Below are 16,493 nucleotides of genomic sequence, written 5' to 3' on the forward strand. Positions count from 1 at the left end.
CCTACAACGAACGTTCACATATAGGGCGACTCATGCATGGAACACACTGCCAAATGAAATATTACGGGCGGAAAGTCTAAAGGCATTTAAAATATTATTAAAATAGTTCCTTCGAGGCATACATGTATGAAAGTGTTCTATTTGTGTCATTAAGGAACCTATTAAAACTATGAAAATAGCAGAGATTTGAGAATGTATAACAGTATTGTATTAGGGTTAAAAATGTAGATGAAATGGAGTTTGCATTTGATGATTTTGTATTGGGATAATATTTTATGATTTTTAGATAACTTATTACAAGTGTAATGAAATGATTTTTGTTTTGATGATGTACAGTAAATGTAAAATGATTGTATTGGAAGAAGTATTTTAACAAAACTATTTCTACTGGACCCCAGGAAGAACAGCGTCAGCTTGACTGCGCTAATGGCGATCCACAATAAAAAAACAAACAAAAAAAAGATACGTAAGCCTGGAAACAAATACTTCACCTGAGCGCCAGGTGAGTTTGTACTCAGTGGCTCCAACAATGGGACTCCACTCCAGATCTATGGTGGTGCTTGTGTAAGACGTCACCTTGAAGTTGGACACGTAACCCAATGGAGCTGTGACGGAAGATAAAGGTATATAAATATAACATTGTTCATCTCCTTAATGATGTACAAGTACTCACAAGTTCTGAAGGTAGTGGCAATACCAGGCCCCACCGCAGGTCCAAACAACACATATAGAGTGAGCACATACTCTGTGTCATGGGCGGCGTTCTTCAGGTGATACTCTGTGGTGCTGCCGTTCAGAGCAAACTGTCTGGTGCGATCACGTCCATGAAACTCTGAAAGGAACAGTTCACAGGAATATTTTAACCATGAAGCGGAATATTATTAATATAACACCAGCTACTAATAGAAAAGTGGCATTTCAAAACCTTCACTTCATTATTAAATTAAGGTTGCTGCACAGTAATGGTCGGGGGCCAGACAATGTTAGGCAAAAGACAGCTGATAGCGTTTAAAGGAACATTTCAAACAGCTGTCAGGATTCTAGACAGCAGGGAGTTGTTGGTAATTTGTTTAGAAACAATTATTTTTTGACTCCATAGGTGAAAAAAATATTTTTGCATTTACTCCAATTGTTCACATGGGAGCAAAATTCAAAATATTGTAAAAAATAAAAATAAAATAGTTTTGAGATAAAATTCCCAAAGCTACAGATAGGAGAGAATGGAAAACAGTGATGGGACCCAAACTCAGTCTTGATCACCCTGTAGCTGGCCACCTTTGATGAGAGTGTCTAATGTTTGAAAGGCCGAAACACCCCCTTGATTCAAAGGAACACTACTGATGATGCGTCCCAAAATTATCTGAGACACAACTCCCATGCCACTCAAATGGTAGATCTCATGTTACTACCATATTTTGGCACAAAGGACAATGGTTCTGATTCTGATATCTTCCAAACAAAGCTCTGTAGCAAAATAGGCAAAACCTGTGGCACAATAAAAAAACACGCACATCCCTTTTTGAGGCAGTGTGCTGGATCAAAAAGGTCCAAAATTGCTATGAAGAAACGAAGGTCCGCAGCACTGCGTAGTTTGCTCCCGAATTTGGGAGCAAACTACGCAGTGCTGCAGACCCTTGTTTCTGCATAGGAGATAGGTTTAAAACATTTTACACATTTTTTTGAAGCACACATTGCTGATTTGTTGTGAATTTTTAAAATGTTGAACTTTAGAGGTTTGCTTTAGCACCACCTGTAGGATGATTGGCCTGTTTTTGTACCTGAGGCAATCTGGCACGAGACTGAACTTTTGTGCAAAATGTAGTGATTATTGCACATGGGAAGTAGAATGTCCTCGAAGGAAGAAGACGATGAAAGAAAGAAAGAAAGAAAGAAAGAAAGAAAGAAAGAAAGAAAGAAAGAAAGAAAGAAAGAAAGAAAGAACAGCTTAGGCTGCCTGGCCCCTAATTATAACAAGTAAGAACACATTAATCATAGTACAAACATCAATGAGGGCTGTCATGCTAAAAAGCATGAAGGCTCAAAGCCAAATACAGTGATGTGATGAAACACCTGGAGTCGGTCCCCATGCCAGTCTGTACCCAGTGGCCCCAGGGACGCTGTTCCAGGAGATAATAGCAGAGCTGGTGCTCAAACCAGACACCTTTAAAGACTGCACTGCACTGCTTTCCACTGTCGGAGAGAAACGGCAAAGCAATGACATCAACGTGTAACAATGATCTTAAGCGTGTGTGTGTTTTTTAATGCTGTCATTACATGTCTTGATTGTGGTGGTGGTGATGGGCCCTTCAATGTCTCCAAAGATGGGGTTGATGGTAACTGTGTAATCAGATCCTGTACGAAGGCCCTGGACCATGTAGAAGTTAAAGGTGTCATCGAGGTTTATGTTTTCAATGTCACCATCTATAAGAAAAAAAGGAATCCAGCATCTTATCAATGGTTTATGCAGTAACTGACCCTGTAGCTCTTATTATTTAAAAAATCAACTGCTTTACCTGGAGCCGACCATGTTAATCTGTATCCTGTTGCACCTCTGACTGACGACCATCTGGCTTGGAAAGTGTCAGTTGTGGCGTTCTGGACCAGGAACTTTTGAACTGGTATTAACTTTACTACGAAACACATAAGGAGCAAAGCAGTGCATTAAAAAAACAAAAAGTTTCTATTATTTTATTTACAGTGTCAATAACAAAAGTAATTTAATGGCAATAATTTGTAAATTGTTACAGTTATTGTCATTTGAAACTAAAACATTTTTGCCTACTGTGTAGTGTATTATATTGATTTACCTGCATTATACAATGGGGTGTCGAATGTAAAAACTTGGTCACTGTTTCATAGTCGACATATTTTGAGCATTTAGCTCACTTCACTCACATTTAGATAATTTTTCTTTCATTTGAGAGAGATTCATGTAAAATAGCATGTTCTATATCATTGTTAAAAATGTGTAAACATGATCAATAAATGTAAATGTTAAATCTAAAGGTAAAAGTTGAATCGAAATGTTAAATCTAAATCAAAATGTTAAATCTAAATCAAAATGTTAAATCTAAATCAAAATGTTAAATCTAAATCAAAATGTTAAATCGAAATGGTAAATCTAAATGTTAAATCGAAATGGTAAATCAGTCACCAAGTGTGAAACTAAATGTTTAGAAATTATACAAATTGGGCCGGTCAGCGCCTGTCGGTCACGAGGCCCCTCCCACACTCCACACACCCCACCCTCCGAGGTCTTCTGCATTCTGGGTGTCTTCATCACTGGAATCTACATATGTTCAACTGCCTGAGGGCAGTTGTCCACACATTTCCTCGGCTGACGTGCAGCCCATTCACCAGTCATTACCGCTCTTTCGAGTTCATCAGTTTGGAGTCGCAGTCGGTGGTGTGAGCGGGGCCTCATGATTGACAGGTGCTGACCTGCCCACTTTGCATATTTTTTATACATTTAGCTTTACACTTGGTGACCGATTGAACATTAAGATTTAGAAATAAATGTAACATTTAGATTTAGATAAAAAAAATAACATTTAGATTTAGATATAAATTTAAATTTATTTTTCATGCACACATTTTCAACAATGATATAGAACATGCTGTTTTACATGATTTTCAGTCTCGAATGAAGCAAAAATAAGGTAAATGTGAGGAAAGTGACCTAAATGTTCAAAATATGTTGGCTATGGAAAAAGTATTTACATTCAGCACCCCCTATTATGCATACTGTATATTTGGAGTATGTTCACTCCACGATAAAGAAACACTCAGAAAAGGAAGAAGAAGAAGTTAATTTAATATTTTTAGTAAATAACATATTTCACATCACAGCATTCACTGTAGTGCTTTCAGCAAAAGGGCTGGTATTGGGGTGCTTACTGCCACCTATTGGCATTGAGAGGAAATACTACCAATGCTTATCTATTTGCAACACATCTTTTAGTAGGACTGAGTAGGGAAAGGAGTTCATTATCATTTGATATCATTTATGGTATATATCATATTTATATATGCTTATATGTGTATATGCCTATAATGAATGGAAAACCCAAATGTTAGTGTTGAAGAGGCTGAAAGCAAGCTATGTGTATATAAAATGCCTTTAGGTTGCGATATTTATTTCTCAACACTGCCCTCTAGGGGAGAGACTCTGTAAACTACTAGCTACTTTGTTCTAGTATGTTTTTAAGCTGTTTCTGTTTAGTGACAACAAAACAAATGGATTTTGTGTCCATTTGAAATGAAAATAAATGAGAAAGATGATGTGTTACACTTACATGTTTTGCCCACTAATGAAACCGGTTCGCTTGGTCCTTCAGGGTAAATAGCATAAATGCTAACAGTGTACTTTCTATCCTCCTCCAGGCTGTCAATCACATGAGAAGATGTGTCTCCAGGGAGTAGATGCTCATAGGTAAACCCAGGTCTGTTTGCTGCAGAGAAATCATTAAAAAAAGACTCATAATTAGTTAGAGCAACAGTAAAACAGCTATAAAGGCCTTGGTGTGAGTCAACATACATCTTGGAATGAAGATTTTGAAACCAGTGAGTTTTCCTACTGGTGGTGTCCAGCCAAGACGCAGGGAGAATAAACCCTCTTCAATCACACGGAAGTTGGACACCAGAGGCAACTGAGCTAAGATATACAGTAGATAAACAAACAAAAACAACAACAACAAAAAGTTGTGTTAATATTGACTCAAATAAGATTAATGTGAGATTTAAAGAGTGGTTCTCACTTGTTTGTACACTGACTGTTGCAGAGTCTCCAATGAGGTTGGGGTAGATGGCGTACACAGTGAGGGTGTAGTCTGTTTTTGGACTCAACGCTGTGACCAAGGCTGTGCTTACGTCTGCTTTCAGCTCCATCTATAGTACATATATCAGCATAGACAGCAGGAGGTGACTTTCTTCTTCCAGGAATAACAAATAAGAACATTGTGAGTCAGATAGAAGCAGTCAGAACAAAGAAGAATCTCATGAGGTATTTATTAGGGGTGGGACGATACACTGAGTTCATGTTACGATGCAATAGATGACAATAATAATGGGATCAGGATCAGTGTTCATTTTTCTTCACTAAAAGTTTTTGTCATAGTTACGGTCGACTACATTTTTAAATGACAATAACAAGACTATTACTAACTAAAGAAAAATACATGTGAATTAAAACTAACATCAACATTAACTAATAAAAACAAAACTCTAGTGTTAAAATGGGACAAAATCCTAATCAGAAATAAGCTTATTTTTTTAAGGTATTCAATCAAAACTACTCCAATAGGGATCCAATGGGAAGTAAGCTGATTGTAGAACGCATTGATCACATCACATCTTTCAGTGACTATTTACATACAATAATAACATCCTCTGCTATCTATATTGGGTTGATCAGAAAAACGCAATATGATGAAAATTGTATGATTAAGAAATGAGGGTGGGATAAAACAAGTCTTTCTTGTTCCCACTCCCTTTTCAGCAGACATATTATTACAATTATAAGTGTACATGTATCGTATATATTATTTTGAATATATCTGATTGTTTTTCTCTGTTGTAGTGTCCTTGTACAAAAATAGTAATTGTTTCTTAGGTTTTTTGTTGTCTTGTCCTTGTTCAAAAAAAACAAATAAATGAAAATGAATCTTTTTTGTATAAAAAAAAAAAGCATGAACTTTATGCTTCATATTTTAGTCGACTATATCTGTAACAGATTTAATCGACAAATAATTTATTTCATGTAGTTGACTAAAACTAGACTATAACTGAAAAACGATGATTTAAACTAGATTAAAATTTGCTGTAAAAAAAAATAAAAATAAATCACTGATCGCAATAACGACACAACAATGTTTTTGGTGAGGAAAAAAAGACAAAACAAGCGCGCACACCTCTGCTACGGTTAGAGGTGCCATATCTACAGTACCTTCCACATCATCTCCAAAATCAAACACTTTCTTCCTTCTGACATTATCTATCAGCTCACCAAATTTCATTTAAATCCATCCAGAATTTACAGCTTTAAATCAATTCATTTCTTCATTATTTATTTCTGTTTCTTTATGTTTATATAACACTATATTTCTGTTGATATTTTTTTTTTCTTGTTGCTGAGCCAGAGGAACACATTTCGTTTTAATGGAAACATGAAAATGGCCAACAAAAAAAACCTTGAATCTTGAACTTCTTGACAAATCCTGCTTAGCTAACAGACGGACGGATGGATAAACACTGGTGAAAACATTACATTCTTTACATCTCAGCGGAAGTAAAAATAAGCTTGCTTTTATTTGACTTTACCTCTGGACATACGTACTCTGGGTTTGACCTTTTCAATGCAATAGGAATTTACAAAAATAAAAACAAACCCAAACAATCTGGTGTGCAGATTGTTGCGATACCACTCGTACCATCAACGTTTAAATATGGCAGTGGGTATTCGTTAGATTTCTGTATTTCGACATTCTATCCATACGCTTCCCCCTCATTGGCCCCTTTTAGGTCACGTGATAGGTCAGTCATTGGCCAGTTTAGGTCCCGTGACTAAGACTAAATCTTACCGTAAACCTAACCCTAACACTCACCCTAAAAATTGTTGCGATATAGGGTTATAACCTAACCCAAGCCATAACCCTAAACCTAAGACGCTGCGTACATGTACTTCAGTAAACGTACCAATAACACCGGGGGTTGTCCATATGGCAAACATACAAATAGACACTTTCTTTAAATATCGCGATATTTTGTCGCACGATATATCATCCCACCTTCAGTATTACTATGCATGTAGAACCCCTCACCTGTCTCTCCTGTAATGAGAGGAGGCGTCCCTTAGGTGACACCAGGAGGCGATACCCGGTGACATCACCTGTAGCCGGACTCCACGTCAGCCTTAGTGAGCTGTAGGCCACCTCACTGACCTGCAGATCTCTGGGACCCAACACTGGCTCTTCAACTATAGATTGGATAAAAGAAATCAGATAATGGGAACAAATCCATTTTTAAATGGTAATAACAATAAACACTTTCAGCTCTTAGTTAAGTCATCAAAGTAGAACGTAGAGATCCATCCGAGTATCGGGCGCCGATTATAAAGTTGTGTGTGCTAAAATAAACAGCAACTTTTTGCAACATTGAGCAACAAACGTGTGTGAATTCTTAATTACATTTTAAATGTGAATTTTAATGTTACTTTCAACCAGATTTACAGCAACATTTGTGAAATTTGTGATATTTTTTCCTTGTAAAAAATATAATTTTATTATAATAATGTTAAATCTAAATGTTAAATCTAAATGTTAAATCTAAATGTTAAATCTAAATGTTAAATCCAAATGTTAAATCTAAATGTTAAATCTAAATGTTAAATCTAAATGTTAAATAATAAATCTAAATCAAAATGTTAAATAATAAATCAAAATCTAAACGTTAAATCAGAATCTAAACGTTAAATCAGAATCTAAATGTTAAATATTAAGTCCTAGATGTTACATTTAAATATAAATGCTAAATCTAAATACTGAATATTAAATCTTAAATGTTAAATCTAAATCTAAATCTTAAATTTAAATCTAAAGCTAAATCTAAAGCTAAATCTAAATGTTAAATCTAAAAATTATCTAAATGTTAACATTTAGATTTAACATTTAGATTCAACATTTAGATTTAACATTGACATTGCATTTTTATGAGAAAATAAATATAAAAAATTTCACAAATATTGCTATAAATCTGGTCAAAAGTAACATTTAGATATTCACACGTTTTTTGAAACATGGTTTGTTGCTAAATGTTGCAAAAAGTTGCCGTTTATTTTAGCATACACAACTTTACAATTGATGCCCCATATCCGAGTGCAGGAGGTTCTGGTCTGTTTTGAGGAACCATCCAGTACCTGGCTGAGGGGTTTTTACAGGACGTGGAGGCTCAGAAGCTGTGAAACACACTCTGCGGGACAGTTTGAGGAGGACTGAGTCCAGGACAGAAAAGTCATCAACCAGCAGCAGATGCTCCTCATGTGGCTCTGACACAATCCTCCTCAGCTCTGATTGGTCAGCTCCTCTGACACCTGGTATTAGATGAATAAAGAACAATGGGAAAAGGAGTCATAAATAATGCTTAAAGAATGGGATTTGTTAAAGAAAGTGACAATTTTCCTGTTTCTGTCGTATTTCAACATGTAATTATCACAACATGGGGCTCCCAACACTCTGTAGCTCAACTCATTCTGTGTGAAAAACACGTTATTCTCCTTCAGCTTGGAGCATTTCTAATAGGAGCCGTTTCTTGCTTTAATGCACATAATACTGATAAACAGGGATCCACAGCCACTATAGGATGGCCTTTTAATTTACAACACAAATCAATTCAATTTCATTTGAACGTAAATGGATTAAACAAGGATAATCTTACATGTTTTAGTGATTTGTTTCTACAGCACAGTATTATGAGTTCATATTAAGTGAAATATGTTTATTTTATATTTTATCAGTCTCAGAACCCTGTGAATCACATGAGATTTCATGGAAACATCTGTAGAATGATATTTAATTAGTTTTAATCAGATATATGATATATCGATCAAACTAACCAAGGGATTGAATTGTGTAAGTCAACAAAATCTGAATTTTCTCACACTCTTCACTGCATATAGTCTGACTAAAACCACAAGAGGGTACTGTTGCATTTGGAATGACAGTTTACAGCTGTTCCAGTGTTAGCTGTCTAATAGCATAACATAGTGATCACTTTAGGATAAAAGCTGTTGTGCTCAGGCAGTAACTCGTAGTGACATTTGAAAAGTTGTGCTGGTGAAGTCAGATGAAGGTTTTAAAGATTTTTGTTTTGTTTTTTTAATTCAAACCATATCACTTTATCTGATTTTAAACTTTCCCATCCCTTAGCGCACTGTCGGAAAGTCTTTGAAATTGTATACCAAAAGTAGCAAATAGGGATAAGATGGACTTTACACACACACACAATATTGATTTTCAATAATCTCAATTTTTTTGTGATTATGATGTCACCATGTTAGCTAGCGGCAAAATAAAGAACAAATGGAAGCTAAAACAGTTGTGTGTGCGTGTTTGAGAGTGCAGCACCTTAACACCTACAAAAAACAGCATTAACCATAAAATCACACACACACAACTACAGTAGAGCTTTGACTACTTAATCAGTTATGCTTTATTTAAAACAATTAATTAGACAAACGGCATTCTGCATCTTTCTCTCTGTGAAGTTTCACTCCACTAAACATTTATGTTGATTCAATTTACAATAAAAGTCCAACACCATGAGATAAAATCCACATCCTTGTTATTTAAAAGGTTTTGGCCGACCTCCAGATTCCATCTGCCGCGTCTCTGAGCTGAGTCAGAAACTGGTTCAGTCCTGCTAGTGTGTGTGTGTGTGTATTTATATATTAGCCATGCACGATATTATTGGCACGATATAACACGTTGGCTTTAAAATTAAGCATCAGACATCGCCCATTCCACTGATGTAATTAACTGATAAAGTAAAAGGCTGTTCTTCCTTGAGCGACCCATAGACATCATATACGTTGATGCCTCGTCGCCCATGGAGAAGAAGGACTAAGCGCCACCATTTTGCGCACGGGGAGCAGACTGCACGTGTGTTTTTAAATCATAGTAGAATCAATCACTGAATTTACTCAAATACAAACTGTAAGTAGGTACAGTACCTGTTTAAAGTAGGATAGTCTGCAAGTATCTGAATTGTTTTGTTTGAATAATTGTCATGATTGAATAGTTTTACATAATGATGTAAGTTGAAGAATTTTTTTTTTATTTTGCACAAGGAAAGATTACTGATGTTACAATATTTTCAGCTTTGTCTTATATTATATTTGTGGGACAACATGATAAAGAGTTTGTGAAATATTTTTATATGTTGATTCCACTGCAGAAACAAGATGATCCCTGCAATAAGGGGTGGTATCGATATCAGCATATTAAATATCCACCAAAATCCAATATCGTGCTTCACTAATGAGAAGTAGTGAAAGCATCGACTCCTAAAACAAGCATTTTAATACAAAATAAGCTATAAAATTAAAATATATTGTCAAAATAGAAATCTCGATATATTGCCCAGGTCTAATATACAAATGTGTATATTGTGGAATCAAGGTCCAAGGATTTGGAGGAAGACAGGTGAGGAACAGAACCCAAGCTGCTTGAGATCCAGTGTGAAATATTCACATTCAGTCATGATTTGCGGTGCAGTGTTCTGTTCTGTTCCTCACCCGTCCTCCTCCAAACCCTTGGACCCTGATTCCTGAATGAAAGGCACACTTTACTTTCATCTGAAAATAGGACCTTGGACCACTGGCCAACAGTCCAGTCCTTCTTCTCCTCTTTTTTTTCTGCAAAAACTGAGAAGTAAATGGTGCTTTCTTCACAGTATTATAATTTTTTGAAATCCTGTTTTCTTGGATTTTATGAGCTGGAAGCCCAAATTATGTAAAAATAAACAAATAAATACTCATTTAAATTGTGGACCCTGAACTTTTTGAATGGAATTATGAAAATGAAACAACTTTTCCATGATATTCTAATTTTTATATATATATATAATATAGAAAAATTATATTTACATATATATATATATATATATATATATATATATATATATATATATATATATATATATATATATATATACAGTATATCCATATATTGATGAAGAGTACAGTGGTGATTTAACAGGCTTTTTAGGTATATTGGTTTTTGCACAGGCAGGCTTGATGACCTTCTGCTGTGATGAACGACAGGAGACGGCCTCAGAGTCAGAGGTGCAAGTGTGGGACAGTGAATGGCCTAATGAAAAATGGCTGTGATTAGCACATGATCACCTAATGGGCAGTAATTACTGCACGGCTGTCTGAGAGGAGTAAGCAGGTGCCTTATATGCAGAGGAAAAAGGCTCAGATAAGTGGGTAAATAATTATGTGTGCTCATGAGCCGCAGTAAAGCTGCTGAAACACAAGTGCACCTCTGCACAGCCGCTGGATTAATGGCTTCATCACACACACACACACACACACACACACACACACGCACACACACACACACACACACACACACACACAGACACACACACACACACACACACACACACACACACACACACACACACACACACACACACACACACACACACATGCTGTTGTGTTTGTACGCGTGCATGAGTGCATCCATTTACCTGCAAACAAATATTTTTTTTATAACATACATTTCCAATGACTGATACAATCTGTGTGGCTGCTGCAGTGGGGATGTTCAATGAATTCACACTAAAGTGTAAACACACACACACACACACACACACACACACACACACACACACACACACTCACACACACTCACCTAGGGCAAAGACAGAAATGCCACAGTCAGCTACTGCTTTGGCTGCAGCATCCACGTGGTCAACTGAGCGGCCATTAGTGATCAAAATAGCAATCTGTGCACAACATAGAGCAAAGAAAAAACAAAATAAGACACAATAAAGTTGTGCAGGTTATACCTTATTTATGTTTGATAATGTCAATCACAGTGATTGAAAAAAAAAATGCAGATTTTGACTTTAACATGGAATATATTGGTGATATTCAAGAGCAGATTGCCTGAATATAATTTAAACTGATGCATTTTGATGTAATATGGCCGAAATGGACAACTTTTATCACAGCGGGGACCACAAAAATTTGATTCCTACCCGAGGGCCACATTATCAATATTAATGCCAGCATTTTAGAATTTTCTGAGCAATAATAAAGGAAAGAACAAAGGTTTTTGTATCTATTTTTGTGCATTTTTGATTTATTTTTGTAGTTATTTGTTGTATTTTTAATTTTTTTCCTTTGGCCATTTTATATATTTTTCTTTTGTTTCATATTTCTCAGTTATTTGTAGTCGCCTTGAGTGTTTTTGTGTATATTTGTTTTCCTTTTGAATTATTTTTCCTCAATTTCACGTTTTTTAGAGTCATTTTGGTGTGTTGGTTTTGGGGGCCACATAAAGTTAGACCGAGGGCCGCATGTGGCCCCCATGCCACCAATTGCCCACACCTGAAATATGGTGTTATCTCATGAGTTGTCTTTTTATATTCCTCTCATAGGGATTGCAGAAGACATAATACCATTTGAAACATTTGAATGGAGTGCGACAGGTTATCAGTCTGACTTGGCATGACTGTCTTTTTAAAGTGCCATCTTAATTGTTTGTCTAGTCCTTTTATTTTAGTCTTAATGAACTAGGAGTCCGGAATAAAGTTGAATTGAATTGAATTAAACATTAGCATCCTACTGCATTCATAGATTTTGATGTGGATTATCTTATAATTAGATACATGATTAAACTCTGAGGGAGATTTGTGTAGCCTTTGGTTGCTTGTTAAAGCAAATTTATTCAGCTCATTCAAAGTTTATCAGAAGAAAAAGGCTTGAAATGATCAGTATGAGCACATAGCTGCTGCTGCTGCTGCTGCTGCTTTGTATGAGAACAGGCGGTCCTGCTCTATATCAGCCTAATCCTCAATTCTCTGCCTTCGCAAACGTGAAAACAATTCACATGTGCACTCAGAGACAGACTTGATGATAGATAGATGATTGGAATGCTAACCAGATGTGACATTTTGAGACTGTCAGGTAAATGTAGCTCACGGGGGATTAAACATCTCAATACTTGGTAACACCAAGCTGAAAAATGCTTGGTTTGGTGGCTGTATGCACAATTGTGTGTCCCCTAATGTGCATTTAGTCTGTCACACTATACGCCATTGGAAAGTTTAAGGAGGTTTCTCAGTAGCTTTTATTTTGAAACTTCCTGTTCCATCATGCAAACGCAAACTCATCAAATCTGAGGAAAGTAGCTAAACAAACTCAGACTAAAGTGTAACATTTACCGTACTTTAAAAAAAAAACTGCGTCACAGCTTAATTTTTAACTAAAAACATTTCAAAAAACAAATTTGAATGTTGTCAGAGGTGGCCACTGGTGCGCTATAGTTTGACCACTAATACAGTGTAAAAAAATACAAATTTTGAACAAAAATACTCACAGTGAGGTCATTTTACACAAAAAATGAGACTCAAATTATTCGTAACAAATTTTGTCCAGTCAGTGGCTAATTTTGTAATTAATTAAAACAATGAGAATTATTCTCCATGTGGGCGCATAGCTACTGTATACAAGAAAGATAATATAAATAGAAGGCATTAAGTATATTAAATACAGTACAAAAAAAGTCATCTATAATCATTTTTGAATTAGACAGAAACTCGAATACATGCATCTTAGTTAAAAAAAAAAACTAAAACGAGGACGTAATCTAAATTTGAAGTCAAAATTAAGAAAAGGTTTTGTGCATTGCATTGTGGGATGTGAATGAATAGAAGTGGTTTTACTTCATTCATACTGTGATTTCTTGTGTTCGTCTGAAAAACTCTGCCAAAGTAACTTTCCAACATATTTCTGGTGCTTTCACGAAATGAAAGTGGCAGATGTTTATTTTAAAGGCTTTCACAGAAAGATCCGAATGTGGTCGAAAAACAAACTAGAACAAAAATGATGTAAAGCCAATAAATGTCCTCCTTGTCTGATGAAGAAACACAAGAAATGATGGTAAGAATGAAGGAAAAACATTTCTATGCATCCCTTTATGGGACTCCACATCCCATAATGCAATGGGCCAAACCTTTCCAGCATTGTCAATAAACCAAGTGGAAATGAAAGTAAACTTTCGAGCACCAATGTCAACCTTTTACATCATTTTTTCACGCTTATGATCTTCAATTTATTGATCGATGAGGCTTATATTTGCTTTAAAGATTTTGTAAAAATCTGTTTGAGTAGACGGGAGTAATCATCACATCTACGTCAGGGTACCTTTGGAGCAAAGTCTCGACTGATGGCGGGACTGAAAACAGAGTCGACCAGAAACTGGAGAGCATTGCCGGTTCTCCTGGATCCACCATCATAGGGCAGGTCTCTAATGGCTCTGAGCACCTCCTCAGGTGTACCGTAGTCTGTCAAAGCAATCCTCATCCTGTGTAGAGAGAAACATTTACCTCAGTACCGACTCAATGAAACTTCTCACACTCTCGGAAATCTCCTTCTCGTTTTGTTCCCGCGCGTGAGGTCAGAGGTCAAGAGGTGTAAACTCGAAAAATATTGGAAGCACTGGAAATCAGTCCTTGTTGCTCAGAGAATCAAATAGTTGCATTGAGTCAGAACACACAAATGCCTTGTCTGCATTAACACAAATGTTGTGAGTTCTCTGAGATGCGACTGTTTATACAACGGAGAAGCAAAATCAGGAAAACTCACCAAAAGCTCAATTAAACAAAGGAAAACACTTGGAATCAAACGATCCAGTAAAAGGAGGAAATAGAGGAATTGACTAGTTTGCTAATTTTTTATCATGTTGTCGTAGATTTTGTGTTTTTACTGCCGATTTTAACATTCTTATAGATTTTTAAGCTGTTATTCTTTTTGATCATGTAAAGCACATGGAATTGCCTTGTGTACTTGTACTTTTTTGACTATATTTCTAAATCAGTCATTTTACTTGTACCTAAGTACGTTTTAAAAGAAGTAAACGTGTTCAGTACATTTCTACACCCAACCGCTACTGAGTAAATGATTAGTTTTTGTTTTAAAATGATCAACAGACATTGTGAAACTACAAAAAATGAAATGTTCAGACAACAATCCAATGCATCACATCACAGCCGACCAATCAGAATAAACTTAATGCATGGCGCTAAAACAGAACTGAATGCTGGTTATTTTCTCAGTTTTAGGGTCCATAAATGTAGCTATACATAGAGCCTGGGTATTATTTTTTTCATTTTGAATTTAATTTGATGGTGTTATTGTATTTTAAAAATAATTGTACATTTTTACAAACCTTTTATTTTATACAGATGCCTTTGTGGGAAATAAATTAAGTTCCAGTTGCGCAAGATTTGGTCTCTTCCTTTTTAATTTTATAGATGAGATGTTTACTGTATGCATGGGAACCGTCGTTTGATTTATTACCAAAATGAAACGTGGTGGTGAAAGTAACAAGTAACTTTTATTTTTTGTACTATTTAATTCAGCTACTTTTTACTTGCATTTGAGTATTTTATGTATGACTTACTTTTACTTGGCCTTGAGTACAATTTCAATCAAGAAGCAGTACATCTACACGAGTAGGATATATCAGTACTCTTTACACCTCTGCTTATAAGCTCGGAGATCTTGAAAAGTGCTTGGATCAGCGGAAAGCCCTGGTCCCCTCTCCGAGTCTGAATACAGTACGTGTAATATGAATAATATAAATACTATTAAAACACTAAAGATCTCTGGACTAAAATGACAAACGCTGTTAGGTTGGCAAGTTTTTACATGTTTCAACATGTGACTCCGAGTGTGAAAATACTTCTAGGTTGGCATCAGTCAACATACTGTAAGAAACCACTAGATTTGAGTGATCAGTGTTAGTCAAAAGCAATGTACTTAGTTGATGTTGGTTTCATACCTGGGAATATCCCCAAAGAGAGTGACACCAAAGCGAACCCCCTCAGCTCCCACCACTCTGTGCTGGAAGGATGAGATGACGCTTGAGATGAAGTCCTTCACTCTGGAGAAGCTTGTCTGACTAACACTCCACGATTCATCCACCAGGAACACAATGTCTGCCTGCACCACTGTCCTGCATACTGTATGAGCAGAAAATTCAGATCAGTGTCCAACATTTCAAGTTTCAAACATTTCCATGGTAACACATTGTGAATGTTGGCATCCTATACACCGTCGATGTGAAATATTAGTCATTTATTGTTTCTTTAAGACATAGTCAATATCCTTATATCCAATAGCCTTTATATTACTTATCCTTATACTAAAATATATCCTTACATAAAGAAAGTGTCTATTTGTACGGTTGCCGTACGGACAACCCCCAGTGCTATTGGTACGGTTACCGAAGTACTGTATGTACAGTACGTATGTAGTGTTTTAGGGTTAGGGTTAGGTTATAACCCAATATCGCAACAATTTTTAGGGTTTGGGTTAGTGTGAGGTTTAGGGTTAAGATTAGTCTTAGTCATGCGACCTAAACTGGCCAATGACTGACCTATCACGTGACCTAAACTGACCATACTGATAGAATGTGGGTATATTGATACTGCAAACGTACGGATAGCCACTGTTGTTACATAAAATAGTTAAAACCAATCAGTTACTTTTTTAAGGCCTATATTCTGGGACTAGGACAAAAAGTTTTAAAACATCTGATTTCGACCAAATCTAATGAACAAAACAAGCTTTACGTAAGCGACGAGACAAGTCAGATATGCCCCAGGGGCGCTGAGTCTATCACTAAAGACAGTTTAAAACAAAATTTCACAACAATTAACAAAAAAAAGTTGGCCTTCTCTCCTAATACTAAACATAATACATA

General features: G+C 36.0%; 1 protein-coding gene across 1 annotated transcript in view; it reads right to left on the reverse strand.

Moving 5' to 3' along the window:
* col7a1l (collagen type VII alpha 1-like) overlaps positions 1-16,493 on the reverse strand; it is a 72,663-nt gene that overhangs the window by 44,259 nt on the left and 11,911 nt on the right. The window contains exons 3-15 of the mRNA XM_028450474.1: positions 15,570-15,750; positions 13,931-14,090; positions 11,412-11,505; positions 7,913-8,086; positions 6,819-6,973; positions 4,758-4,887; positions 4,538-4,654; positions 4,296-4,451; positions 2,514-2,630; positions 2,275-2,421; positions 2,071-2,190; positions 674-832; positions 492-605 (exon numbers count right to left, since the gene is read on the reverse strand). Coding sequence (XP_028306275.1) covers positions 492-605; positions 674-832; positions 2,071-2,190; positions 2,275-2,421; positions 2,514-2,630; positions 4,296-4,451; positions 4,538-4,654; positions 4,758-4,887; positions 6,819-6,973; positions 7,913-8,086; positions 11,412-11,505; positions 13,931-14,090; positions 15,570-15,750 — 1,824 coding nt within the window. The remainder of the gene's footprint in view (positions 1-491; positions 606-673; positions 833-2,070; positions 2,191-2,274; positions 2,422-2,513; positions 2,631-4,295; positions 4,452-4,537; positions 4,655-4,757; positions 4,888-6,818; positions 6,974-7,912; positions 8,087-11,411; positions 11,506-13,930; positions 14,091-15,569; positions 15,751-16,493) is intronic.

This window comes from Gouania willdenowi, chromosome 6 (genome assembly GCF_900634775.1).
Source record: "Gouania willdenowi chromosome 6, fGouWil2.1, whole genome shotgun sequence".
Lineage (NCBI taxonomy): Eukaryota > Metazoa > Chordata > Actinopteri > Blenniiformes > Gobiesocidae > Gouania > Gouania willdenowi.